The 26,660-nt window shown below is 47.4% G+C and overlaps 1 protein-coding gene across 1 annotated transcript in view; it reads left to right on the top strand.

The window, feature by feature from the left end:
• The window catches only part of BAIAP2L1 (BAR/IMD domain containing adaptor protein 2 like 1), a gene marked incomplete at both ends in the record, with an annotated part of 31,579 nt that extends 6,125 nt beyond the window's left edge, over positions 1-25,454 (top strand). The window contains 13 exons of the mRNA XM_080354074.1: positions 2,814-2,889; positions 3,500-3,586; positions 17,229-17,290; positions 17,389-17,460; positions 17,766-17,903; positions 19,419-19,571; positions 20,016-20,183; positions 21,288-21,438; positions 22,586-22,793; positions 23,089-23,166; positions 23,516-23,681; positions 24,907-24,947; positions 25,379-25,454. Coding sequence (XP_080210200.1) covers positions 2,814-2,889; positions 3,500-3,586; positions 17,229-17,290; positions 17,389-17,460; positions 17,766-17,903; positions 19,419-19,571; positions 20,016-20,183; positions 21,288-21,438; positions 22,586-22,793; positions 23,089-23,166; positions 23,516-23,681; positions 24,907-24,947; positions 25,379-25,454 — 1,476 coding nt within the window. The remainder of the gene's footprint in view (positions 1-2,813; positions 2,890-3,499; positions 3,587-17,228; positions 17,291-17,388; positions 17,461-17,765; positions 17,904-19,418; positions 19,572-20,015; positions 20,184-21,287; positions 21,439-22,585; positions 22,794-23,088; positions 23,167-23,515; positions 23,682-24,906; positions 24,948-25,378) is intronic.
• Between the last annotated feature and the right edge of the window lie 1,206 nt (positions 25,455-26,660).

Below are 26,660 nucleotides of genomic sequence, written 5' to 3'. Positions count from 1 at the left end.
TGTTGCCATTAGAATTTTGGGTGAGCAGCAGTAACGGCTTTACCCTGGAAGTTCTTGTTGTGAGGAGCAGGGTAAGCAGGGACAGGATCTGTCTTTCAAGAAAATCCTTTTCAGTATTCAAGGTGGCGCTGCGATTCTTGCTGCCCGTGCACACGCGCGGTTTCTGCATCTCATACACCTTTCCTCTCCCTCGTATCCTCGGCATACAGGGCTCTATATCCCAGCATAATACCCTCAGTCACCCCTTTTTTCCTTATGATTTGCTGATTCCATATACACCAACAGAGATCATATTTAATACTGCTGGGAAGAAATGGCAAGAAGTTGGAACGGGCAGAGACCGAAGGCTGGGAACAGCAGCCTTGCGGCGCACGGCCTCGGCTCCTCGGCAGCGGTTACGGAGCCGGGCAGGGGTGTTCCCAGGCTCCGGAGCCGGAAAATCATCCCGTGGAGTCGTCACAATAGCCCTTGGCATTGTTGGCTCCTGTGAAACAAACCTTCTCAAATGGTTTCTGGATGTGGTTTATGAGTTAACACAGATCAAGGGCCCGGGGACAATAAGTAATTCGCTTGCAGTGATCGCGTTTGGTGGGTAAGAGTTTAGTAGGAGGGACCAGAAAACACTTCCAGTTGCATTTAATTTGTACAGTGGAGGCAGTGGGGCTAGGTATTGTTGTTTGCTGGCTGGTTTTGATCCCGTGTATACTATACCTGTGTCAGAACCTACTAGTTTTTTATATATATACGCATATTTAATATCTACATTTTTTACTCAATATGACTGTTAAAACTGGTGAAATCTGGAGTTAATCCTTCACTTTTTAAATTGGCTGGAATTCAGGTATAGCACCTTATTTGAAAAATAATAATAAAGTTCAGTCTGAATGACCTTGCCTGAAAGTGAGAGAAATATGACGGTGGTTCTGTTCTTTCGGGTCCACGTATGTACTAAACATGAATATTTTCATTCTGTTAGCAGTATAACAGACAAAAGCTTGACTCTATTGCACTTGTCCCGGGTCTTGTGTTTCTTGTAAACAGAACGTGTCTGGTTTGAATTCCTTCGGTTGCAAGTTCTGCTGTGTGAACAGTAACTAGAAAGATGGCAGTTGTGTCACAAAATATTGTCATAAAACAGCACGAATGACAGAATGGCGGCTTCAGGTCTTTCATGATCTTCCTTCCATGACTGTACAGTTTCGCAGGGTAATGTCACAGCTGAGGTTTGTTAGGAAGACTGGGAAAAGAAGGTCTAGAATCTGCAAAAACTTCAAAGGAAATATAGGGCTTGTATTAGTGAATATTTTCTTTTAAACATAAATTTATCAAATTGTTCCTGAGACTTAGCAGCTGGTGTTATCTGAAATGGTATAACTGATGGAAGAGGCGAAAGAAAGGGTTAGAACGTTGTGGTTACTTTCAATGACCAAGGATATATGGCAAATTCTAGAGCACTTGTTCAGAGGTAGCTATCTACGGACACACAAAGGGGTTTTGTTAAGCAAACGTGCTGTGTCCTTAACTCAGACAGCAATTCCACCTGAAGAAACCAAGAAACCAGCAAACAAGGGCAGCTCAGGGAGCTCTTGCCAGCTTCTGTAGCATTATTTAAAAGTCAATTGCAACATGCGGTATTTTGGAATACTGCTATCTATGCTACATGTGTTCCAGACATCTTAAAGGGAGTAGCTGCTGCATCTATATCTGCATGTCAGCATTTCTCTTTTGTCGGCGCCTATAACAAGGTAACAGTAAGTCTGGGGCACTGATTTGGGGCGGGAGGGTCGCTGGCTCTGGCAGCGCGGGGAGCTGCGGCGAGCAGGACCCCAGCCCTGCGCGGGCTCCTTTTGGGGGGACAAGACTTCTCTTCTTCCTCAAACAAGTTCAGATTTGGATTCATACTTCATGGCTTAACTTCTTTTCTACTTTTGACACACTTGAAACTTTTCTGTATAATGGTGTGGCTGTTTTCTTGCGCTATGAAACTACTGGTCACAGTTCTACCACCTCATCAGCTTACAGAAAGTGCCGGGTGCGAGAGCAGTCATGCGTGGAGCTGCTGCGCTTCAGATTCGGGTTATTTCAGCCAGTAATTGTATTTCACAGCCAGAGCAGCTGCACTGGATTTTTTTCCCCTCCTTCTATTTAAATAAAGTCATAATTTTCACCTTCTTTCTACAAGAACTACAGCTTCACACCATCAAATGCAGAATTGCAAAACTAAACCCAAACAAACAACAACAAGAATACCCAGCTAGTTTTCCTAAATGCTCTCTGATGCTTAGAAAGATGAATAAAGTGCTTGTTCTTCCCCTGTTCAGATATGTGATGAATTGATTTCATTTTTTCCTTTTCCCAGCATTATTATTTCTTTTCCAGTGGGGGTGGGGGGAAAGAACTCAAATCTTGATCCATTGTCAGAAAGTTCTTGTTGTTGTCTGACTGTATAGAACAATCAGTGGATGAAGGGTTTTGTCATGTTGTTATGCCACCATCACCTGCTGTAACAGAAGGATCTGTGCAAACTTGATCATACACTGCACATCCTTTTGTGTTATGAACAGCCAGATCCCTTTTTACCCATTGAAATAGTTCACCTGTTTTTCCTGTTTGTTGATCTGAAATGCTCCGTTTCGTCTCCCCTCCGTCCGTTGCTCTTCCCTTCCTCCCAAGTCTCGTTTCTCACCCGCCCACAGACTCTTCGGGTGCGCGGTGCCCATAAACGTGAGCCAGGCGCGGGGGGCCGGGCAGGTGCTCCCGCCCGCCGCGGAGCTGCCTGGGTCCTAACGCAGACTCCGCTTTCTGTTCTCTAGAATGTGATGGAGCAGTTCAATCCAGGACTGAGGAATTTAATAAACCTGGGCAAGAACTATGAAAAAGCTGTTAACGGTAAGTGCTAATGTTAGAATGTTTAGTTTTCATCTGAATATGCATATTGGATATTGGTTGAGTATAAACTTAATTTCCAAGTGGAACTTTGGATGTGTTTAATTCAGTGAAAAAAACAAAAGCGCAAACACCCAACCGCACGTACCTTCTCTCGCTTGTGTTTCAGTGTCCTGCAGAAGCTGGGTCCCAGACACTTAGGCACAGAGCTACTGCAGAACAAATTGAACATACAGTGTAGATAACCCACATCAGAATAATAATATAAATGGAAAAATACCAAGTTACGTAAATTAAATATTCTCTTTTTTTCCCTGGAAATACCTTCCAAAAGTATTTCCCATCGCTAGGCCTGTTCCCGCTCCCCTGTGCACATCACTGCCCAAGTGACCCTGTGGACAGAACAGCTCGAGGGACGAAGGGTTGTGGGACCGGGTTGATTCTTTTCCTTATCCGTACTAAACCCACTGGTACCCTTTCAATGAGTCAAAATTGGAACGGATCCATCTGAATCTACGGACCGAGTCTCTCACACTTTTTGTAATGTGGTTGCTCACATGGAAATGGAAAATACTTTGTTTTGTTTTTAAACAACATTTTTTCTCCCCCTCAGCCATGGTGGTGGCTGGAAGAGCGTATTACGATAGCCTTGCGAAGATTGGGGATATATCAGCTGATTCTCCAGTTTCTAAAGAATTAGGTAAGTGAAATCTCATTTTTCAAACTTGCTTCACAATATAAACCGTGTTTCTTTTCCTGCTGGCAGTTCACAGAACGGATGTGGAGAGGATTGGGAACAGTGGTTTACTCTTAAATAACGTGTGGCTGGAAGGGATTAGATACCTTTAAGGCATATTCTTTCTCAAGAAGTAATGCTTTGACTAAATCACCTTTTTTAACTTTTGTGAATATATTTCTATGCATTCAAAAGCGTGTATTTTTTAACTTCACATAATACATAAATATGGAAAAATGTGTAGCTTGATTTTTAGTGAAGATGAATGTTGAATGGCTTGTGTTGAACATGCGCGTGGGCAGTGCCGGCGCGTGACAGCAGCTCTGGCTGGAACCGTGTTCTGGGTGAGCTCCCTGTGAAGAGCTCAGCTCTGCTTCACCAGCTCTGATCACATACATCACTAAGGGTTCTCTGCATTGTATTGCTTTTCTAGCTGAACTTTTGAAAGAGAAAATGTAGAGTCAAAGATGAAGAACATTTACATTAATGTAAAATTAAGTTCTTTACTTTCCTGAAAATAATTACTGAATTTTTAAAAGATTGTCATCAGCTCTTCATTTTGTTCTCCTTCGGCAAACAGTGAAATGACAATGCTCACTCTGCAGAAGCGAAGGTGTCATCCAAGTATGTGTAATATTTCTGACAAAAGTTTCTAACATGGCTACAGAGTGAAGTAGAACCTGTACCGCAAAGAGGAAACATTTGTTTAAAGCTTTTTGACAAAAACAACTTGATAAAGCGTCTTGGCTCTGAACTTTGGCTTATGGGCACTGTAGGATTCTTTCTGTGATGTAACACGCATCTGCTCCTGGGACTGACGACAGTACATTAACTCAGCTGATTTAGCAGGTTGTTTTTAGTGAACGGTTTTCAATGGTTCTGCTGGGGCAGAACTGGGGGGAAGGACTCTCCTTGGCCGGCGGCACCTGCACGCGCGCCGCGGTGGTTCCGAGGGCGCTGCGGTGGTTCCGAGGGCGCTGCGGTGGTTCCGAGGGCACCGCGGTGGTTCCGAGGGCGCTGCGGTAGTTCCGAGGGCGCCGCGGTGAGCGCCGCGTGCCGTGTGGGAGGCTGGGAGCGGCGGCACAGCAAACAGCCCGAGCAAACAGCCCCAGCGCTGCGCGCGGTGTTTGCTGTGCAGGCTGGTACAGCACGCGGGCTGGCTGCTTTCACGCTGGACAACACAAGTATGAGCAAGTTAAAAGCAATAACCGTGCAGAGCCTTTTAAAAATATCCACACATGCACAATTACAATTTTTGCAATCATGCAGTTGGTCAAATGCATGGAAATAATCTATTTATTGAACTTCATGTGACTGGGATATTATCTGCTTGTTTGAAAACGTCATTGGGTAGTCTCGAGCTGAGTTCTGGAAGTAACTGGTTTTCTCTGTTATTGAGGACAATACAGTATTATGATTGAAAATATATTTTTGTGTAACTATTAATTCTTCCCCGCAATTATAAACCTTTTTCTTGATATCATATTGAGAAAACGTGGCTTTCTTCAGGGTCGGGCCTCTGCCACGGCTCCTGTTCATCTGCTTAAACTCCTACAGCAGAAAAACATTTTCTTAAGGAAAACAGCAACTCTGGATTTCTTCCAGCGTTCTCACCAACAGAGAGCGTAATTAGGGATAAGAGAAGTCCATGAACGTGGGAGAAGGCAGGATAGCGTGGTTAGGATCCTTCCGAGCCGCCAAACCCGGCTCTGTGCACCGTGCGCCCTGGTTTTTGCAGAGCGGAGATCGGCGGTGGGTTGTTCCATGGTGTGCCTGTGAGCTGCTGCTCTGGAACGTTCTGGAGCGGCGAGGGAGCTGACCGGCTGGCTCGTCGTGCAGCAGCACTCGAGAGGGCACTGGCGAAGAAGCAGAGAGCAGCAATTTCTGATTTCACGTGTGTGTGTGTGGTATCTGTATCCAAGTCTGTTTAGAACATTTCTGTAGCTTTTTACCTTTCCCTTGTTTCAAACTAGAAGGCCTCTTCCTGTATCCTGTATTAACTTGAATCAATAGCAACATTCCCACAGAGGTCAGTAGGAGATCATTATATTTTTAACATTAAAGACATTATCCTGGCTTTTCACAATGAATTAGATTAACAAACAATGGCAAAGTTCTACAGTGGCTTGGACCGCTTTAGCTCCTGAGCACAACCCGAGGTACTGCGGTCTGGATTTCCACTCTTTAGGTCTTTGGAAAACCGCAAAATGTAGGAGTTTTCTCCTCTGAGTAATAAAAAATGGAAACATCCAAAGTAAATATTTAAACCAGGCCCTCCATGGCTTGCGAGTTTAACCACAGCCAGACAATTGGCTCGTGGACTTCATAGTGGTCAGGAATCCATGGGCTGTGGGCTGGGTTTTTCCAGCCTCCTCCCACCTGCAGCAGAAATGAAGGGAGAGCATCTCTGCCAATTAATTACCTTTGACTCATCTTAAAAGTACTCACTCCTCCTCTTGCTTTGCGTGTCACCCATCAGCCAGCACATACTTTTTGGCTGTAAAATGAGGTGTTAGACCAGGATTCCCCGCTTTCCCCCTTCTCTAACAGTTAGTGTATCAAACTATAACTTTTGCAGATACAGTTCATATTAACATGAGTTTACTGAATAACAAACAGGGGAATGAGGCAGGAACGAAGGTTTCAGGTCTTTCCTGTAGCAACTTCACCTCCAGTAGTGGCAGATGAAAAATAATGTATTATTCTAAATTCAGTTGTGTTGCATTAACTTCTTACGCTTAGTTAGGAAAGGACTACAAGGCTCAGGTGGCTAAAACACAATATTATTAAGAATTTATGGAGAGTCTTTACGGGAATATCGCACTGAGTCACTTTACAGTTCAAACCCAAACCTGCTGGGTGACCTGGAGCACATTTACTGCCACGTGTGACGTCAAGATTTGTATCAACAACACAGTCAGCCTTTGCTTCTCCTAAGGAAACGCAGAACGTGGCCTTCCTGCAATGAGACGCTGAAGGGGACTCCAAGCGCACGGCAGGGCAGAAATAGAAATGGACAAGAAATAGGGAAGAAAGTTTTTGAAGTAGAGAGTAAAATCTCAGAGAGCAGAGAGGAGGTGGGGCAGAGTGAACGGAGACGCCAGCAGTGCCAGCGGTGCCAGCGGTGCCAGCAGTGCCAGCGGTGCCAGCAGTGCTTCTTCTGTCGGCTGAGACAGGAGCAGGAGGGGAAACGAGAATTCAATCCAAGTCTGATATGCCAGCTGGTTCAGAGCTTTTGTACTAAGCATCTGTACCTTTCATCTGTCTGGTTGAAGCTCTCTGCTTTATTTTAGTACAGAATAACTTAATATGAGTAAGTTGAGGAAGCAGAAGAATATCCCTTATTCATAATGATTCTATTATGAATGGAGAATAAGTTGATTTAGATCAACATTCTTTCTATTTCCCTCCGTTTCTAAGCTTGCAGTCCCTCAGTCGTGGCCGAGAGCTTTTAGGAACATAACCTCCATTTCTGTAGTTCAGGTTACTCTGCAATATGAAATCTGCATCTTTTCCTTTCCTGGGCAGCTTTTGGAAATCCCACTAGGAGAAAAGGTAGGAGATGTGAAACTGCACCTTTAAAGTGCTGAGATTTCACACTATTCAAATTCCAGCATACCGCACCACGTCAGTGCATTTCAATAATGACTGAGAATAATTTCACATAGACACTAAACCACTCAGTGCTAAGATAGTCACTTTCATGACGTGTTGCTATTTTTTTTTCTCTTGCCCAAAATACAGGTTTGTGAGGCTTTGTCTTATTGATTTCTGGAGTGTTGAATTTCAATAAGCTCTCTCTTTGTAGTCGTCACTTCTCCAAGGAGTTAGGAAGTTGTTTCCTGCTCACTCACTGAATGTCGCTACAACTCATTTGTGATACCGGGCGTGTAAAGTCCGAATTTGTTTGCTGTGTAGCAACAGTATCTATAGCAGTCGCCCACAATTATATTACGGCTCTGTCCCTATAGGTTATTGCTCAAGACCCAGTAAGTGTAAATTATGCATTGCTTGTCAAACTATAAAAAGCCAAGCTGTAGGAAAAAATATTACATTGCGTGGTCTTGACCAATGGAACTAAACTGCAGAAATTCAGCATGTTAATAGGAAAATCAGGAGAGAAAATTTCTACCCTAGTCTGACCATGATGGGTAATTTACTTAGCGATTGCTCTGTGTTATAGGCTTGTTTTTAGCAGTCTCCCTGTGTCCAAACGGATCTGCAGGTCTGCAGAGCGTACGCTCACCTGCAGCCCCGAGTGTCACAGTGTGGAAACACGGGTGTTCTTTTCAGGAAACGTTTTATGGTTCAAAACCTGGGAATCCCTGTGGACGTTTTGCTCTCTCCTCATCTCTATTTGCAGAAAGGAGAGATTTTTGTACATCAGAAGCTGTGAGCTTTGTGGCCACACATACAGAAAAATGTCTGGAACCGAATTGGAAAATTCTTATTTTGCTCAAAAGAACATATTTCCTTGATGGACAATTTCTAATCAGACTGTAATGTAACAAAATAACGTCTTTTTAAAACACTTATCTTGCAAGTATTTGCCATTCAAAACTGTCTGTTTCCTTCCTGATTAACAAGCAGAATTGCCACTCGAGTGGGTGCTTTTCCAAGCGGCTCCTGTGGTGCAGCACTGAGTGTCTCTCTCACTGTTGGGAAAGCCAAAAAAAGGAAGAGCAGGAGAGGGATGGAGTGGTTGTTGTGGGCTTCCTTTGCACATCAACTGACCCCTTCGGCCGGAGCCCTGTGTCCCTTGTCTTGGAAAGATGACACCGTGCGCCCGGCCCAGCACCGGCTCCTGTGGAGAGAGGAGATCCGTCATTCCCCCATCTCCCTGCGGCAGTTGTGCTCTGGGAACGGGCTGTGTTGGAGGCGGGCGCCGCGGGACCGCGGGCCCCTGGTCTGCCGGGGGGGCCCCGGGTCTGCCGGGGGGGCCGGAGCCCCGCTCAGCGGCTGCAGACGGAGCAGTCGTGCGTCGGGCCAGGGTTCCTATGGAGCTCCGTAAAACGCTCTGCCAGTCTGTTTATAATGGAACTGCGTTGGAAGAAGCCGCTTCATACTTATAAAAGGAAAGTACGCAGAGAGCTCTCTTGAAAAGGAAATACAAAGTCATTGTGTGTTGTGGCTTTGGGGTTTTTTTAAGGAGTGAGGTTTTGTATCTTCTAATTTGATAATAGCATTCTGGGTTTGTGCTGTATAGACCTCCAGTCTGCTCTAAGAAAGCTAGAAGGAGGTGAGCCAGCCTTTCTAGGTACATTTCTACTGATGAAAGCAGTAACTGCATTAGCAGAAACTTCCTGCTATTCATATTTCTGCTTTTCAGGGTCATTTTTAAGGTGAAAGCAAATCAAACAATCATACTGACAAACGTTTTTCTCTAGAACTGATACTGTGGCTTTTGACCTTCAGTATTCTACACGTAAACCTGTAAGAGAAGCCTTCTGGAAGAAAGACCAACTTCTGCCTTAGATTGTTAAATATGAACAACTTAACGCCACATCTGATGGTGTGCCTGGCCATCTCTCGCAGAGCTTTGGAAGCTGTGTCTGTTCGCTGATTCGTAAATCACTGTAGCTGTTCAGATGTTGATGAGCCCATGCCCTGCCAAGGCCCAGCAAAAGCTCCCGCAAGTCGCCGTTCATGAACCGCGGGGAGTACTTGGCACGGTGCTGTTAGAAAACCAGAGAGAGGGGCAAGAGAAGCCTGTCACCGTGTCACTCACCTGCAGTGAGTGTGGGCTTACGTGGTATGTCCATGCTGTGCCGCAAAGGCCTGGGCAAATAAAAAACCCCTTGAAGGACATCCTTGAAGGTTTTCTGAGTGTACTGGAACGATTCGGTCTCGCCGGGGTCTCCTGTGGCGGAGACGTCTCTCCTCTGCAGCGCACACCCGGCTCAGCACGCCCTGCCCCTCGCCGGCGCGCGCGGTCCGGGTGGACTGCGGCCTGTGCTGGTGCAGAGCGGGGCGCCGGCGCAGCGCCAGAGCCGCAGTAGAACCTGCAGTGATTCCGTGCACTTTATTGAGTCCTATGTAACATTTATAACGATAACTTACATATTATCCTCTCTAGTACTGGAAACCCATAAAGAGCTCCAGTTTCCGCTGTTCAGTGTGATTTGTGTGTTCCAGTCCTGCTCAAAACGCAGCTGGCGTGCGGTCGTTCCGAGCCGCCGTGCTGGAAGCAGCAGGGCTCCCGCGGGCAAGTCCCGGCTTGTGCTTGTGTTGTCAGCTATTTTCTTTGCACCTCACCTGTGTGGATTACAAGTGGCTTGTTTAGCACCATTGCAGCTCAAGTGTGAAAAACTGTTGTATATAAGGCGTTCAAGGCCGTATGAAAGACAGTCTCTGGCAAACGTACCTTAATATATTGTGGGTTTATATGTTTGAGTAAAAAAGAAGCCTGCAGCAGTCTTCATATATATTAGCAACGGAGTAACAGGTGGAAAAACAAGTTTGCCACTTTTCCTGCATTATTTATGTGTCATATGCTTTCCTTTCCTTTTTTAACATTAAAATCTAGTTACTATGCTTACCAATCATCTGAAACAAGATGAATATCTCATGTTAATTAACATCTGTTCAACGATGCAGCAGGTTTAAAAAATCATAATCTCCGAATTCTTTTGACTAAGAGATCAAAACAGCTTGGGAGAGGAAGGAGAATTAGACCAGCAGGCTGAGCTTTGCTAAAACTGTAATAAAGTCACATTCCTCTTTAAAATATAATGGGAGCTAATATCTTTGTGCTGTTTAAAGTTGTGAGATAGGAGCATCACAGCAAGAGCAACCCAGAGTGACTGGGCACGGTAATGGTCTCGGTCATCTCTGAAGGGCTCGCTCTTGGGAACAGCTGATGTATGAACCATTTATCGCCCACTTTATAGCATGTAGTGCATGGTGTGAACTTTGTAGTACATTTTAAAATCACTTGTGTCAACCTGAAAGAATTTGGCATTGATTTTAGTCTGAGAAAGGTGTATTTAAATAGCAAGTTGATCCTTGGGTTTAACTAAATATGGCTTTTTTAATCAACAGTCATAGGCTTTCTGAGCTATAAAGAGCTGAGGAGTTCTCTGTATCATTTAGTACTTAAATATACCAAAGTTTTAAAGAAAAGTCATGATTTTAATTCTGTCTTATGTATTGGGAAGTACTTCACTATGCAGTCTTGCACTGTTTTCTTTCACGTGATCACCAACAAGGTTTTAGGAGAAGATGATTGCGTGGTTTGGATGCTGAACGCGGCAGAAGGCGCGGTGAGCAGCGGAGGTGCTGGGCTGCGGGGCTGACGGGCCGCGCTCTGCCCCTCGCGTGTGCCGTCGCAGGGACCGGCTGCGGCTGGCGGCGTCCTGCTGCCTGCTCTGGTTCTGCCGCTGTTTGCCCCGGTGCAGCGGAGCAGGCTGGCAGTGAGGTGTAGATAGGAATCTGGGTGTATATGCTATATATGTACATACAAATATGTACATATCAAAATAAAGCAAATCTTTTGGGAAGCACAGAACTTGGTGTACAGCATTCGCTGTAAAAGGGTAAAAGGTCCTTTTCTTCCAATAGAAGAAGGTATGTTGTACCTAGAAAGTAGTTCCTGCAGATTGAAGCAGCTGAGGACTCTGTTGAAGTAGCTGGAGAGACGTTATCTGAGTGGATAAAAACAGAGGCTGTAGTCGGTTTTGTTTCATTTACTTCTTTGCTTCCCCTGCTTGATTTTTCACTTGGAGCAGATGCAGCTTTGCCTTGGATCAAACGTGCATAAAAACCACGTGCATAAAAACCAGGTGCATGGGCTAGCAGGTATTTTTGCACGAGGGACGCCCTTGAGGAGCGTGGGCCGGGAGAGGGGGGCAGCGCGCTGGGGCGCGGCAGCTGCTCCCCACGCAGCCCCGGGGTCCCCGTGTCCCGGGGTCCCCGCGTCCCGTACCGCGGGCCCCGCTCTGCGACACCTCACCTCTGCGTGTCCGTGAGACCGGAAATGTCTGAAGAGATCAAGTATTCAGAAGTAATGGAACTTCTGAAAAAACAGTGATAAACCTGAGCTGTGGAGAAATTGAAACTTCTTAGCTGAGCGTTCAGTCAGTGTCAGATAATTACTTGAAATATTGTGAGCTAACTTGAGATGAGAAATGGTGCTTTTAAAGCAACTTCATCTAAAATGCTGACACAGCTAAAGCGGAGCTGAAAGCATCAGACTCTGTGTTAGATGAGTAACCACTGCTGTTTATTTAGTGTTTATTTATTTAGGGAGCCTCCTGTAAACAACTGACAGCACATGCTGTTAGCAGGGCTGCATTTCCAGGTCTTTATGTAGCTTCATATATCTTAACTGTATAGCACTTTAAATAATGTTTTTACATACCCAATAATATCGTAATGTTCAGTTTCATTCCTTATGGTTCATCATCAATATCACTTTTGGATTTTATTTGACTGGACTAGTACATGAAAACCCAGATTTCGGCCATTGTGTCTTGGAGGGGTTTTTCATTTCCTTTACCCCAGGCCTAATCTGTTTTAAATTAATGGACTTATTTGCTAGTTATATCACAGAAACATATCTGCTGTTCACAGCCTTAGAGAGAGCTCTGTGCATTTGAAAATCAGATTTGATGTGAGAACGGCATTTAGAAGAAATTCTCTCTGCTTCTATTTTTGTTTTATTTACATATTTTATGTAGTTATCTGCTGTTGTAGCAGAACACAGCTCCATAGAACCCAGCAGAACCCAGCAGAACCCAGCAGAACACAACAGAACCCAGCAGAACCCTGCAGAACACAGCTCTGCAGAACCCAGCAGAACCCAGCAGAGCACAGCTCTGCAGAACCCAGCAGAACCCAGCAGAACACAGCTCTGCAGAACCCAGCAGAACCCAGCAGAACCCAGCAGAACCTAGCTCTCTAGCGGCGCTGCCTCAGGGCGCTGCGTCTAAATACTCATTGCACTCTGGAGTCTCTCCTCCTTTCTTTTGGGCTTTATTCTGGTTTGATTCTTCACCTTGCGCCGTCACCTTCAGAAAGTGGCGCCGAATGGTCGCGTGTCAGGGCCATTTCATAAAATGAACTACGGAGCCGTTTCCTCCTTGCCTCCTGTTCCGCGTCCGTTCATGCAGTACAGAAGGGCAGACCTGACCTAGTCCTGTTGATTTACGAGCGTATTTGGTTTAATTCTACAGCTTGTGGATTTTTTAAAGCAATGTGGACAAATTGTATTAGAAGCGAAGTGCAGTTAGAGCTCGGAAATTTTTACGTTACTTTATCCTTCTTTATGATTTTATTCTTTCACATTAAATTCCATTAAGGCTTTTTACCTTCTTTAAAGCATCTGTTGCACAATTAAATCCTTCTGCAATAAATCCCTCTTGTGAGAGAATGATAAATACAATGCATTTGAGGCTCAACAGGTGCTTTGTTCAGTCAGTTTTACTTGGTATGCTGTCTGCCTCTGAAACTTTCTGGTTTACCATCTCCAGGGGCTGTTGGCTTGAAAGGACTTTGTTTCTGCCTTTCCCTGGCCATGAACGGCTTCCTGTGGGCAAAGGGTGACTTGGGGAAAGAGATCTTGACAGAAACGAAGTCTAATAATGTACTTGAACCATATTGTCTCCATGTGTAGCTTTGACTCAGCCTTTCATTCTCTTGCTTAATGTCTATAATTAGGCGGTTTAATCTCCAAGACGTGAAGTTACTAGACCTGCCTGAATGCAAAATAGGGCAGCAGGAGATAAATGAGAGATATAATTAAGCACTTTGTCCGTTCCCAGACATCTAAGAAAATCTCTCTGTTAAGAGACCTGAAATTTTTCAAGAGTGGCCTCCTCTAAATAAAACAAAATTGAAGCCTATTTCAAATAAGGAGTTGCAATGAATACCGTCTTCATTCTAACACAGCCATTTAGTATTTTTAAGTGAATTTGTTGGTAGCCGTTCATATTTGTTTCTATGATAGAGCTCTACTGATTGAGCTCCGTTTTTGTTTCTGATTTCAACTAGTTCTTCCAGTCTCCTATGGGGAAGCAGACTGGAACAGCTGAAGAGGTGGGTAACCGGCGCGGGGCCGCGGGGCCGCATGCGCTGTGTCCTGGCCCTGCGGGGACGGTCTGCGGTGCGGGCTGTTCCAGCTGCAGCGCGGACAGCTGGACGGGACGGGCGCCGTGTGCGGAGAAAGAGCTGCCGCGCGTGTTGGGGTGGTGGCTTTTCTCTTTGGTAACAAAACCGACACCATTCATGGAATTCTAGTCTGTCTTATTTTCTCACAGAACATATAGAAACAACTAATAGCCTTGGTTAAGCCTAAAAATATTCCACAAATTCCTGAGATTTCAGTTTAAAATATCTTTCTATCTGTGCATTGAACCTCTCTGAAACTAAAATCAATTTACTACGGAACTGGGCATTACTGCTCATGGTCACGTTTCATATTACAGCCGTGTTATGCAGGATGGTCTCAAGAACCGCGCAGGAGATGATTTCTTTTCTCCCCTGTAACAGCAAAACAACAGAGCAGTGTCTATCTGTAAACACTCGCAACTGCGGTTTGCTTTCCTAAAACAGATGTGGGAATACTGAATGTCACAAAGATTTCACCTTCAGAGCGGGGGATGGAAAGCTGAAAGAAGTATGTTGGAAAGGCAAGTATTTCAACAGTTTATCATCCAGACCGGTGGTTTGGGATTATTAATTAATTGCATAATGTGATGCCTAAAACCGGTTCACGTTTATGGTCTGTCTGCCACAAACTGGACCTAAGTGGCCTGTGATCTTGCACTACAGTCAGGTCTTGTGTTTGTTGGGTTCGAGGTTTGCCAATAAAGGATGACAAGGTTAATATTTGGTTATTGCATATTATGAGCTCTCAAATACAAAACCTGATCATGAGCAGCTTTAATACACAGGAAAATATTTTTAGTCGCTGTGAGAAATAAATGTTTGTCTTCATCTTAAATAGTTTTCTGTACCTTGTTATAAGATGAATAATTACTGAACATTAGAGCCTGGCCTTAGCTTATGCTGTTATTAATCCAGAGTAACCCATTGTCTTCATTAGAGCTATTCTATAATTCACTGTTGTAATTAAAATCTAAATATTATACTGAGGCTGATGAATTTCCATTCCACTTGGACATGATTACATGTGGGCTCGGTGTCTGTGATCCCGGTGCGGTGTCAGTGCAGGGGGTCCCTGGCTGAGCAGCCGGAGCGTTTCCTGGTGCGGTGTCGGTGCGGGGGGTCCCTGGCTCAGCAGCCGGAGCGTTTCCCGGTGCGGTGTCAGTGCAGGGGGTCCCTGGCTGAGCAGCCGGAGCGTTTCCTGGTGCGGTGTCAGTGCCAGGGGTCCCTGGCTCAGCAGCCGGAGCGTTTCCCGGTGCGGTGTCGGTGCAGGGGGTCCCTGGCTCAGCAGCCGGAGCGTTTCCCGGTGCGATGTCAGTGCCAGGGGTCCCTGGCTCAGCAGCCGGAGCGTTTCCCGGTGCGGTTTCGGTGCTGGGGGTCCCTGGCTGAGCAGCCAGAGCGTTTCCCGGTGCGGTTTTGGTGCTGGGGGTCCCTGGCTCAGCAGCCGGAGCGTTTCCCGGTGCGGTGTGGGTGCCGGGGGTCCCTGGCTGAGCAGCCGGAGCGTTTCCCGGTGCGGTTTCGGTGCTGGGAGTCCCTGGCTCAGCAGCCGGAGCGTTTCCCGGTGCCGGGGGTCCCTAACTAAACAAACTCTGTTGTTTTATTAATATCTGTATTTCTTGAATTTCTTTTCTTGACTCCTTTTAACACGTTTTCCTTTTTAAGTTGCAGATGAGTGTTTACAAATTTTTCCTACTGTTAACAGCCTATTACAGTCTAAACTGTATCTTTTCAGTTGAGTTTGGTGAAACAGAAACACTGTGGGCTAATGTGTATTCACTTCTACAGCCTTAAAATAAGCTGGCTTAACTCATGCCTGTTACTTCAGCTGTTTATGTAACTACATTTTATTTACTTTTCTATTGCCTGGGAGCAACTACTTACTGCAGCACCTCCCAGTTCTCTTAGTATTTATATTTCTGTAGTTACCAGCAACTTTAAATACGACCAAAAAAGTTTAGCGCTCAGGACTAGGGGGAAATGCAGCATCCCCTGTGTGTGCCGCCCAGCTCTGAGCGCGAGTTCCTTTTGTACCAGCCCAGGGGCTGGTGTTCTCGTTACATTCCGATCCGATCGCTGCTTGGCGGGCTCCGCGGTGCGCTGTGCACGGCGCAGCATGCGGCCGGGACACAGGGCACTCCTGGAAAGGCAGGAGGGACGCGAACTTCTCCCGAACCGCCTCGTGTTTCCCATAAGCAATAACGCAGACCACACTTAGAGTATTTAGTTAATTAATTAGGACTGGGTAATGCAGGAGTAGTTACATTTATCCAGTCCTAAAATTACGTTCAGCCCTTTGAAGGCAACCGAGGCAGATGTGGCCCCGGTGAAAATGAGTCTGACAGCTCGGGTGTAAGATAACAGGTGGGACGGGCGCACGGAGCAGTCCCGGGCGGTGACCCTGCCGGTGATCGCGCCAGGAACGCAGAACTGGGCACGGCTTTGCCAGGCCCGCCCGCGCCTTAGGACAGCACCAGAGCAGGTTTAGTCCTCCTGCTTGAGACACGGTCACTGCCCACAGGTCTAGTGGGGTGAGGTCAAACCAGACACTTTTTGGCACTTTTGGCTGCTCCTCTCAGGAGGGTGTCGCAGTCTCCCAGACAGGGCTGGCACACAGGCCTGCGTCACGGCCAGCGCCAGGGACGGAGCGGGGATGACGTGGCACCGTCCCCGCAGAGGGAGGTGATGTGGCACCGTCCCCGCAGAGGGAGGTGATGTGATGTGGTGTGTCTGTGTGTGCACAGGGCAGGACCGGCCGGCACAGCTGACGTGGGTTTGCACACACAGCCACACCCAGAGGACTGAGGGTTTTTCCTCTATGTCCCCCAGAGCACAGCGCAGCAGGCGGGAGCGGGAGCGGGAGCGGGCCGTGCCGGCCGCAGGCGGGAGCGGGAGCGGGAGCGGGAGCGGGCCGTGCCGGCCGCAGGCGGGAGCGGGAGCGGGAGCGGGAGCGGGAGCGGGCCGTGCCGGCCGCGGGAGCGCGCGGGGGCCGGCTGAGCGGAGCGCGGAGCAGCCTGCGGCTCCTCGCTGCGCTGGCGCTGGCTCAGGCTGCGGCCGCTGGTGAAGCAGGGTGGACGTTCACCAGCGTATTCATCCGGTCTGTTTTAGCAGGTGTGCTGTGAATGCATGTGAAAGGTTACTTTGTTAATTCTGAAGGTGCAGTTAGTTAATAAAGTTTAATTTCCAGACTAAACACGGATAGCAGCTATTTGGATAGTAACAACTATCTCTGGTTCCTGTATGCTGTTCTCTGACCTGGCAAGAAAAGAGGCTGTTACTAAATCCACATGACTGTTCTGGGGAGAAGGAAGGATTTATTTTGCCTGGCACTCCATGTTCCTTTTGCACAATAACATATGATTTATTATTCTTCTATCACTTATGAGCGGTATCCCTCTTAAATGTATATTCTACTTAATAAATATATAGTTAAATCTGGTTGATTACTGTGCTTTGTTAACTTCAGAACTCTATGAAATACACAAATATGCTTGTATATCAACAGGCCAAGTTCTCGTAGAAATTTCAAGAACACATAAGAAACTCAATGACAGTCTAGAGGAGAGTGTAAGTTAAACCATTTCTTTTTAAAATTGATTTTCCTTTTGAAGTTATACATTACTTTTTCTGTTTTTTAATAACCCTTCATTTATTTGCTTTTGAAGTTCAAAAAATTTCATAAAGACATTATATCTGAACTGGAGAGGAAAACAGACCTGGATGTAAAATACATGACGGTAAGTACATTCAATTCTAAATGCCGTATTTTATTGATCTATTCCTAGTCACAACATTTTTCAGAAATTGTTCCCTAACAGCTAATGAATCAACACGTTAGAACTGAGCTTTAGATACATAAACATAGCAAAAAACCTCAAAAAAAACGATGCATGACTGAATAGCATTTCTAAACTAAAGGTGAGGAAGGCGGTTTCCTAACTCGATTGGTGTGTGTCAGCAATACCTCAGGGATTCTGACAGCGCGTTTTGGTCGGTTACACGCAGAGTGCACCATGAGATGTGTTAAATGCTTCCATTGCAGGCAACGTTAAAGAGGTACCAAACGGAACACAGAAGCAAACTGGATTCCTTAGAGAAGTCCCAGGCTGAGCTAAAAAAAATCCGAAGGAAAAGCCAAGGGGCACGAAATGTACTGAAGTACGAACATAAAGAAATGGAGGTCAGTGCATTGTCTCTTACGTTACGTGTCTCTTTCTTTGTGTGAGGAATGGTCAACAGAACCTGTTCAGCTATTACAGGTCACATCTGAGGCCGTTTTCAAACTTGTGAAGCTTCCCACCATTTCTGCATCTGCAACATTTCAACCTTCGACCACTCCTTGATATTCATATTTAAAGTACCTCTGCAACGACACCTTTATGCAGAGGTTTGCGCAGGGAGCCAGCCGTGCTGTGCAAATTCAGTGCTCGTTTGCTCTGAGTTCCCAAAAGTAGGCAACTGCCAACTTCTGTTATCACTTATTCTTACCTTTCCTATTGCTCTTAAAACAGCATTGCCATCTTGAGGTGAAACAAGAAATGGCAAGGCAATGAGGAGATATCATAGCAAGCCAGACTCTGGTTGTCATGTATCTCTCACGCTGGGTGTGCACGGAGAGAACACTGGGTGTGCACGGAGAGACCGCTGGGTGTGCACAGAGCGCTGGGTGTGCATGGAGAGAAGGCTGGGTGTGCATGGAGAGACAGCTGGGTGTGCACGGAGAGACCGCTGGGTGTGCACGGAGAGACCGCTGGGTGTGCACGGAGAGACCGCTGGGTGTGCATGGAAAGAAGGCTGGGTGTGCACGGAGAGACTGCTGGGTGTGCACGGAGAGACTGCTGGGTGTGCATGGAGAGACCGCTGGGTGTGCATGGAGAGAAGGCTGGGTGTGCACGGAGAGACTGCTGGGTGTGCATGGAGAGACCGCTGGGTGTGCATGGAGAGAAGGCTGGGTGTGCACGGAGAGACTGCTGGGTGTGCATGGAGAGACCGCTGGGTGTGCATGGAGAGAAGGCTGAGTGTGCACGGAGAGACTGCTGGGTGTGCATGGAGAGACCGCTGGGTGTGCATGGAGAGAAGGCTGGGTGTGCACGGAGAGAAGGCTGGGTGTGCACGGAGAGACTGCTGGGTGTGCATGGAGAGAATGCTGGGTGTGCACAGAGAGAGCGCTGGGTGTGCACGGAGAGAGCGCTGGGTGTGCACGGAGAGAGCGCTGGGTGTGCATGGAGAGAAGGCTGGGTGTGCATGGAGAGAATGCTGGGTGTGCATGGAGAGAATGCTGGGTGTGCACGGAGAGAACATTGGGTGTGCACGGAGAGAACATTGGGTGTGCACAGAGAGACCGCTGGGTGTGCACAGAGAGACCGCTGGGTGTGCACGGAGAGACTGCTGGGTGTGCACAGAGAGAATGCTGGGTGTGCACAGAGAGAATGCTGGGTGTGCACAGAGAGAACATTGGGTGTGCACAGAGAGAGCGCTGGGTGTGCACGGAGAGAACGAACGCTGGATGTGCATGGAGAGAAGGCTGGGTGTGCATGGAGAGAATGTTGGTCATGCATGGAGAGAAGGACATGGCAGCAGAGCTGCCCTGCCCTGCCCACCTGCCCAAAAACTTCTAAGGCTTTAGGAGTTTCCCTCAGTAACTGGTATAGTTTCAAATAGAACTTGGAGACTGTATGTGATTCTTTTTCGTTAGTACTTGGAAACGGTGAGCTCCCGCCAGAGTGACATTCAGAGGTTCATCGCAGAGGGCTGCAGAGAAGCTCTTCTTGAAGAGAAGAGGAGATTCTGTTTCCTGGTTGACAAGCACTGCAGCTTCACCCAGCACATGCACTTCTACCACATGCAGGTCGGTGGCGGCAGCGCGGGCAGAAGGGAAACTCCTGAGATCGGGTGGCGTGGGAGACGTTCAGTGTCTCCCGCAGTGTGGAGAGCACTTGGGAACAGTGTAGTGCCAGGAAAGTGTTGTGGTCAGCTCAGAGAAATAGTTTACAATGCAATAGTTTCTTAAATGTATTGTAGCGACAATAAAGGGATATGGTGACTTTGTAAAAATAATATACTAAGAAAAAAATGTATGGACTGATCAGGTATTCCCGGTATCTGACCCTGAAGGAGGACAGCCTCTTTCTAAACTGTATTATTTATCCTGAAGAGGTATTACTTGTGAAAATATTTTCAAATACTTGCATTTTGAAAGTGTTCTTATTTTGGTATAATAATAATCAAGTAGATCTGTGGAATTTTATGAAGAAGCATATATTTGACAAGTATGTTTTAAACTCGGGCGCAGTGTGCAGACTTCCTGAAGGCCAAGCTGCCCGGCTGGCAGGAGATCTGCAGCGACGCCACCAAAGTGCCTGAAAAAGTCCGGATGATGATCGATGAAATAAGGACGCCCGGGTCCACCCCGGTCTCAGGAACTCCACAGCCTTCACCAATGATAGAGAGAAGCTCCCTGGTATGTTGTTCTTTGATGGGTAGCGGTTCCCTCTCTCAAAGGGAGCAGAGCAGCTCCGCTGGCTTCCTTTGTACCGGAGCATTTGGGGCTGTGTATGACGTGCGCTCTGCCAGGATGTACTGGGGATGGGTGCAAGAGCAGAACCGTGAAGCTGCAGCTCTGCTGCTGAAGAACCCGGTCTGGGGCGGCTCTGGGGGCACAGCTCGCTGTGCATGGGGCACGGCTCGCTGTGCGGGGGGCACAGCTTGCTCTGCAGGGGCGCAGGGCTTTGTGCGGCTCGCTGTGCGGGGGGCACGGCTCGGTTTGCAGGGGCCACGGCTCACTGTGCGGGGGGCACGGCTCGGTTTGCAGGGGCCACGGCTCGCTGTGCGGGGGGCACGGCTCGCTGTGCATGGGGCACGGCTCGCTGTGCGGGGGGCACAGCTTGCTCTGCAGGGGCGCAGGGCTTTGTGCGGCTCGCTGTGCTGGGGGCACGGCTCGGTTTGCAGGGGCCACGGCTCGCTGTGCGGGGGGCACGGCTCGCTGTGCTGGGGCACAGGGCTTTGCGCAGAGCTCAGCCTCAGGACTGCTGTTCCAACCGCCCCGTGTCCTGTGTCCTCATCTCTACGCGAGAGTAATACATACTCAGTAGTTCAATGTAAACAAAATGTTTTCTACTTACCTTCCTTTTTCCTCCTTCCCTCCCTGATTCTCAATGGCGTATTAGAGTACAGGTTAAATTCTATGGATTTTTACCTTCCTTTTTCCTTCTTCCCTCCCTGTTTCTTCATAGCATATTAGAGTAGAGGTTAAATTCTACATATTTGTATGTTGTGTCACCATTAGTAGTTAAATTTTTAAATGATATTAATAAACTTTTTAAAAGATCTGGAGATTATCCAGGTGTAGCTGTGCTATTAGTGGAACAGAAGGGCCACCATGGCATTCCCACTAACGAACGTTTAGCATGGGACAGCAGCAATTTCACGGGAACGTGAGGACTTTCTGGCGGGTCTAAATACGTACCATTTGGGAATATTTAAGATTGCTTTCTAGAATTTAATGTTGCACATAAGTTGCCACTGTCTCCTCAGTACTGGGATGCTGTTGTTCTTGTGACTCTAGATTGGAGATGACTTTCATCCTCACCATGACAACGCGTCGAAGGTGCCCCCGGCGCCCCCGGGCCGGGCGTTCACCAGCCCGCTGGTTGACATGTTCAACAACCCCGCGGCGGCTCCCAGGCCGTCTCCTGAAAAGCCGCCCGGCTCAGCAGGTGAGCGTCGCCCCTCGGCACTGGCGCGCACGGGGGTCCGCGGCGCTCGGGTTGCCTCGGGGGCTCCTCGCTGCTGCGGTGATGTGAACGCCAGGACATACACAGGAGCAGAAAATGATCTTTACAAAGTACTTACATGTTACTTAGCAGGAGAAATATGCCTTATAAGAAGAGAAGACTTGTTTGCAGTAAAATCCAGGTCAAGATGGTTAAATTCTATTTTAATCACCGTGTGTCCCCGATTAACCCAGTTTAACTGCTCTTATGACTTCCAGTCTTATTGGAAGAACACATTCTATAATTTTGAACAAGATACATGTGAGTGATCATTCCAGCGCCCACGAACAAATCACCACTGTAGCCCTGCTTTGGTTTCCTTTGAGCGCACGTGGCAGTCAGGGAGGAAAGCACAAGGGACAAAAGGAGCACAGGCTTGTATTTCTTTCCTGAAATGTAAACTACTATTCAGATTTGTTTTCAAAGTTTCTAGTGTGTTGATTTTTTTACTTTCTCTGCTGTAGGGAAGGAAGGGGAAGAACTGACTCTAGATCACAGCATTAAGAAATGCAGAACACTGCAATGTGATAATAGCAATTCCAGCATTTCTTCCTTGAGAACGTGTTTACAATATATTATACTGGGCACACACTGTGTAATTTTGAGACCTCCTTTAAGTCGTCTTCTGGTGAACGTCTGGGCTCTGCGAAGCCCCACGTATCTGCAACTCCTGTCGATTCAGCTGAAGCCGAGTGCAATGCACATCTGAAAGAGAAATCTTGGAGTTCATACGCACATTTCTTTAGAATGGAAAATTCTTCAAGGTTTTTTTATAGCTGTGAACATTGAGCATTTTTCAGGCCAAAAGAGGAAAGAAGTAGCAAGTGAAGCTTTACATAAGTTTTAACGTCTGTTGGCTGAACTTCACTGTGATGCACGTGCTGTTAAGCACGGACGGCGGTGAGAGCCGGGCAGGCGGTGGGAGGTGTCTGCCTGCAAACCAGAGCAGTGCCGAGTCTCAGAACTCGGTTTGCACTCGAGTATTCCTTTATCTGCTTCTGCCTTCCTGTCAGATTCCTAATTGTAGTTAATTTTGCTAGTGTGTGTGTAGCTGATTTTGCTTTTTTGCTTTGTTTTTCTTTTTTGACAGAGAACTCGGACGATGCCAGTTTATCGCGCTCAGCTTCTGTTGCCACGGGACTGAATATAATGAAGAGGCAAAAAGTAAAGACAATTTTCCCACATACTGCTGGAAGTAACAAGACATTGCTCAGCTTTGCACAGGGCGACATCATCACGCTCCTCGTAGCTGAAGAAAAGGATGGCTGGCTGTACGGGGAACACGACTCCACCAAACTGTAAGATAATCCATAGATTACCCATTGAACATGAAGGAAAACGGGTCTCATCAGATTTTGTTAGCAGATATCGGTAAATGCCGGCTGCCACTGACTGGGCACCTGGACGCTGTCTGTCAGGTAAACCAGCGCACTTGCCTCAGGGAGGTTTTGTAAAGGGATTTGGTATCAGCAGAAATCGGGTCTTTAGAAGGTGAATCTCACTCCACTGAGTCTGGTGTTTTGTCCGCTGTTGTCTTGTGAAAGATCTTTCCAATTCTGCATAATATGACCTTGAAACCCTTTCCCGTTACAGAAAAGGATGGTTTCCATCATCATACACTAGACCACTGCAAGAACCAGCGGGAGAAAAAGCGTTTGTCCCAGTTCCAAGGTAATATTTTGGGTAGGACTTGCAGAAATGCCTTAATCTTCTCTAGCACTTAGTAAAAATGTTATTGTTCTCCTTATGTTCTTAGTTATTCAGCGATATATACATTAAGTGCTTTCCAACAGTCTGTAGTATGATGCCTTGATTACATTAACATGTTGTAGTGGTTACACCCAGACCCAAGAACTTGCTTCACCGCAACCTCAGAATTCCGAGTCCCACTGATTGCAATGGGACTTCACGCCTTCTGTCAGCGCTCAGCTCCTGCACTTCTGTGCTGTCCTGGGGCTCAAGATAAGTGAGACAGATGTTATAGGAACTGAGCCGTTGATGTTTGGGTTCTGTCTTGCAGCCCTGCACCAGTCCGCAGTGTTAGTTCTGTAAATCTTGTGGAAAAAGGCGATGTTGTCCTCCCACCGCCAGACTATCTGGGCTCTTCACAAACAGATAAAGGAGGGGAGTCTGCCAAAGGTACGACTGTTAAAACACCAACCGACAGACCGGAAAACGCAGGTCCGGTAAGTAATCAATACCTTGAATCCAAAGGTTCTGCCCTGTTTGCTTTTCTTGATGTACGTAGCTGAGCTTTAAATGAGGCCCTGGGATACTTGGCTTTAGCCACTTGTACTTCAGTGGCCTTTGCTGCAGCTGTTCGGGGATCACGGCTCGCGGACAAACCCTCTGGTTGGGCTGGGAAACCAAGGGAACGGTGGATCATTCAGGTGACAGACTAGAACAGTGTATGCTCTTGGGAGGCCAGAATGAGAGCCACAGCCACAGTGCCACAGAGCCACGGTGCCACAGAGCCACAGTGCCACAGAGCCGCGGTGCCACAGAGCCGCGGTGCCATGGTGCCACAGAGCCACGGTGCCACAGAGCCACGGTGCCACAGAGCCGCGGTGCCATGGTGCCACAGAGCCACAGTGCCACAGAGCCACGGTGCCACAGAGCCGCGGTGCCATGGTGCCACAGAGCCACAGTGCCACAGAGCCACGGTGCCACAGAGCCGCGGTGCCATGGTGCCACAGAGCCGCAGTGCCACAGAGCCACGGTGCCACAGAGCCGCGGTGCCATGGTGCCACAGAGCCGCAGCCATGCTGCCACAGCCACGCTGCCGCCCCGGGCGGCTCCACAGCGCCACAGGAACATGGCTCTTTACTCACCACCACCAGCAAAAATCCCTTGTACTGCATAGAGAAACTTCTAGAGCACACATCTGCCCTCAGTTCAGGCTTTTAATAGTTAAATATGTCATTATGCGGGTTGCTGGTTCACACACAGCTGCTCGTTCTGCGAGATCTGCCCCCAGCCTAGTTGTGGCATTTTTGCTGTGAAACTGGCAGTTGTGTTACAGAACTGGTCTGGTTGATACTTGTGCTGCAAGTAGTTCTGTCCTTTTTCTTATGGCTGCCGGTTGGTGCAGTAACATTTCATTTGCTGTTGGAACTGTGAACTGCGCGGCTGGACCCCAGGTGCCTGCTGATCCGAAACCTGGGAGGGTGGGATGGACACACGAACAAACCAGCCGCGTCACGCTAACACCACTTTTAACTTTCTAATAACTCTGATAATGCTGCTCTCCATAACTGCCCGTCCACAGTGCAGGTGAACTACACAGCCATCATTATTCTGCATGGCTGACTATTTCAGCCCGCGGAATGAGAGTCTTTCCCTTAGCAGGGCGGCAAGATCACCTGTAACATGGTTTTGTAAATCCATGCAAATATTTCTTTTCTTTTACAGAAACCTGACCTGAATGGCATTATAAAACCACCTTTTCTAAGGTATATTTTTAAAGCTTTTACACTAATTGAATTGTGTTGGGTTTTATATTTGCTTTTGTGTTGATCGTGAGGGGAAGTGAGGCTGTTTTCCTGCCCTGGTCTCTGGCGCTGGTGGAACTCGGTGCCCGGAGCGGGTGCAGTCCTGCAGAGCCGCGGCGCGCGGGGCCCAGGCGCTTCTCGGCAAATGGGGCAAAACTTAAACTATTAAAACCAAAAATCTGTCAAGACTGGGAGCTGTTTAGAAAAAAGGCCCAGATCTAACCGGGCATTAACTTCCCAACTCGTGTGCATCTTCACATGTAAGCTGGTTCTAAAAACTCAAAGCTCGGTTTAACGTGCAGTTCCCTGGGTTGCACAGACCCGCGGGGCGGGAGCGCCCGCGCTGCAGCCGTTCGGGTCTGTCTGCAGTGACTTCGTGCTTTGCTTTTCAGCGGAGAAAACCCTTTTGCAACTGTGAAACTCAGACCAACGGTAACGAACGACAGATCAGCGCCCATTATTCGATGAAGATACCCGGTCTGTACCCTGCACTTCCTCCGTATAAGGACCATTCTCAGTAATGACAACTACTATCTAAACTGGCTCTAAAAACATTTAAATTTAATTACTGTACAATAGAATCATACTGGATGGATTCTGATTTTCTCAAAAACCTGTACTTTCTAATGAGTTAATTGCTTTAGGCTTGACTTTACAGTGCGCCTCTTTGTAGTAGGAATTGTGCAGATCCTGGAGCTAGTTTGGAGCGAGTTAAACCAGTGTAACTAGTAGCTCACAACTCCGAGTCTCTGTCAGTCGTTATTTGGACACCAATGGTAAGTTCTAGAATATAAACCTGCACCTGCCACTTACTAAATCAGACGATTTTCTTTTCCAAATAGAACAATGTAACAGCTGCCTTATTCCAGAATAGAGAATCGCCTGTATAAAGTGATCATGTGTCCTTTTGTTTAAGACAGACACACTAGGTTATAAATAAATATTTATCCCTTAAGAATAGACAATTTGTAATGCTTTGCTTAATGTTCAGATATACATTTTCAAGTGTCAACATAAATCTATTTTGTCTAACGTACTGTCCACACATTCTTCAATGATCATTCTCTTTAAAACATGCTGTCAAACTACAGTCTTATAAAAAGTCATAATAAAACAGTGCCATGTTTTTTCTGAAGTGCTGATGTGAAAAGCTGCTGCTGAAGTTGCCCCGTTACTGCAGCCGCGAGTCCAACGGCGCCGGTTTGAACACGTTAAGTGCTCAGGCAGCACAGAACCTGCTCTCGGGCTCAGGCACGAGCGGCTGCAGCATTTGCTACCGCAGGCCCAGACCGTCCCGTCCCCACGGAGACGTTGTCTGAAACGCTTTTCATACAGCAATGATCATCTCAGAAACTGATCTAGGGTGTTACACCTGGCCCTTCACACTGCGGCAGCGCTGAGTGGTTTCGGACGTTTCCCACCTGCCGTACGGGGTCTGTACTGCGGCCGCTGCCGGTGACGAACCTGCCCCAGGTCCCTGTGCCTTCCAGCCGTACACGTACAGCCCCGGAGCACCGATCCCGCCGCGCCTGGCTCCTGTCACAGTGAGCTCGAGTCATGTGAAATGTCTTTCGCTTACTTAATAGCAAAAAATAGCACATGAGCACGTGATGGCTGCGGAACCCCACTGCGCGTCACGTCCTCCGGCTTCATCCGCTGGGGACCCTGCAAACT

Source organism: Nesoenas mayeri, assembly GCF_963082525.1.
Source record: "Nesoenas mayeri genome assembly, chromosome: 15".
NCBI classification, from domain to species: domain Eukaryota; kingdom Metazoa; phylum Chordata; class Aves; order Columbiformes; family Columbidae; genus Nesoenas; species Nesoenas mayeri.
This window is presented reverse-complemented; position numbering and strand designations above follow the sequence as displayed.